This window comes from Cibotium barometz, chromosome 4 (assembly GCF_041138505.1).
Source record: "Cibotium barometz isolate CiBa-2024 chromosome 4, ASM4113850v1, whole genome shotgun sequence".
Classification (NCBI taxonomy): domain Eukaryota; kingdom Viridiplantae; phylum Streptophyta; class Polypodiopsida; order Cyatheales; family Cibotiaceae; genus Cibotium; species Cibotium barometz.
The window spans coordinates 8,748,231-8,750,441 of record NC_141049.1 but is presented as its reverse complement, the minus strand read 5'-3'; the positions used below and the strand labels follow the sequence as shown (position 1 = coordinate 8,750,441).

At 46.4% G+C, this 2,211-nt stretch overlaps 1 protein-coding gene across 1 annotated transcript; it reads left to right on the top strand.

The window, feature by feature from the left end:
* Nucleotides 1–279: 279 nt before the first annotated feature.
* LOC147638871 (protein kinase byr2-like) lies at nucleotides 280–816 on the top strand. Its single transcript, XM_086784115.1, has one exon. The coding sequence runs from the start codon at nucleotides 280–282 to the stop codon at nucleotides 814–816; it is 537 nt and encodes a 178-aa protein (XP_086640241.1).
* Nucleotides 817–2,211: the final 1,395 nt, after the last annotated feature.

The window sequence follows — 2,211 nt, the reverse complement described above, 5'->3', positions numbered from 1 at the left end:
ATCTAATTATCCTTAGAGCATTTAAAAAAAGATGGCATAAACCAAAGCTTGGCACTCACATGTAGCACGGAATCAATATTGCGTGTATGCTGTGTGGTGAAAAGAAGGATGGCGTGGCCTGCTTTTAAAAACTCCGGAGCCTATGAACGGAGTCCACGTATGCTGAAAGAGAATTGCCACGTAGGCTGCACGCGGACTGCTTTTCACGCGGCCTAAAATGCATATAAAACCCGGGAGGGTTTTGTTTCTTGATTGTCGTCGAACCTTGTCGTCGTCGCGATGGTGAACTCCTCCTCTGTGGTTGTTGGCGGATGGGAGACGGTGAGGCTGCTGGGGAAGGGTGGGTGTGGCACGGTGCACCTGGCTGTGGACTCCACCTCGGGACGCCAATTGGCGGTGAAGACGGTGCTCTGCGACACCTTGGCGCGGAGGGAGGACGTGGAGAACGAGGTGGCCATCCTGCAGAGCTTGCAGGATGATGCAGCAGGCGGCTGCCCTAACCTCATCAAGTGGCTGGGCTGCGAGAGCAGCAGCGTGGACGGCCAAGAGGTGAAGAGGGTGTTCTTGGAGTACATGGCGGGCGGGAGCCTAGAAGGGCTGGTGCAGGAGCAGGGCTGTCTGCTGGAATCGGAGGCAAGGGTCTTTGCCAGGGCCATCTTAAAAGGCCTGGACTTTCTTCACGCGCAAGGCATCGTGCACGGCGACGTGAAGTGCGCTAATGTCTTGCTGGGGCCGTCGAGTACCGGTGTGCATGATATTGCTGAGAAGCGAGATGTTAGAGTACAGTTAGAGTGCCCTAAAAGCGAAAGACAGTGAAGAAACAAAAGGAGACGAGGACTCTTATTAATTCCAAAAAGAACACAAGTAATAACGCAGCAACCTTACAGAGCATGACCTAGCAAGCAAGCTTACAGAGCATGAGCTGACTATATATCACGCCAAATAAACTCCAATTCGAATCACTTTATGCCATGAGTGTCTCCCTCCCTTCTGGGCCGGAAAGGGAGAGTTGCTCGCTAGACAACTTTTAGGGTAGCATGGCGAGTGCTATATACATATGTAAACATATGCGCAGGAAGACCATAAAATGACCTATGAGACCAAATCGCTATGGATCCTATTAGGCCTATTTTCACACATACACACACATATACCAAAGTGGTATCGATCCTTTAAGACCTATTGAAAGTCAGACACCAACAACATATATCACACCCACACCTGACTTTTTCACAACCTCTAATACCCCACATCCACACTACTCTACTCCTTTCTTGCTCTCGTTTCGAAGGAAATCCTATCTATCATCTTCACATAAAAAACTGGATTGATCCCAAGAAATTTAATATCCCAGCAGAGTAAACAAGCCTCCATCGTAGCCTCAGTAGCGCACCTTAACAGTAGGTATTGTGCCAACCGGGTTCTCAATAAAAGCCACAAATGTGTGATCCACTTGCTTTTCCTTACGGTACCATCTGTGTGTTGTTTTGGGCCCAAATCTGCGGGGCCTTTTCTTCTCAATCTAGCAAGTCCACATTAGGGAGTAACCCCAAGTATACAAGAAGCTCAGCCAATATAAAGGGGGCATCATTATGAGATATTCCTCTGTAAGTTTTGAATCAGCACATCCGTGACTCCAAAGACTTGATTTTATTTACATTAAAGAAAGACCAACACATGCAAATGCATTTATACATCAACTCCGAATCCTGCAGTCCTCTACACTCTCATTTCTGCTGGTCCAAACTCCCATAAGATGCAATCTCTAATAATGTTAAAAACCAGTCCACTGCATTCATCTCATTAATTGCCCATTTCCCAAGAAGCCAATCCTCCCAAAAAAATTGTAAATTTAATCCCTTCTGTATCCACCTCATCGTCATTTTGCTCCAAGTGCTTCTTAGGGAAGGGCAGTCGCAAAACAGATGCTTACCACTCTGGCAGAGAAAGACTTGCATCTGGGGCATACACCACTAGCCATGTATGTTTCTTATGTGCATCTTATACTCCATAGGAAGTGCCAAACCTTCCACAAAAAAACCTGAAACTTTCTAAGCATCTGAGAGTTCCATAGCACATGCCATCTCTTTTTCCAACTTGCCACACTCCACTTTACATTCCATATTTTATTACGGTGCATAACATTAGCATCTCCCTTTCTCATGAGAGCATAAATGTCTTTAGTTTCTCCATCCTTTAGTTTGACACCAT

Bases quoted from the DNA above. Each gene is read 5' to 3' on its own strand.
- LOC147638871 (XM_086784115.1), top strand. From the start codon at position 280: ATGGTGAACTCCTCCTCTGTGGTTGTTGGCGGATGGGAGACGGTGAGG.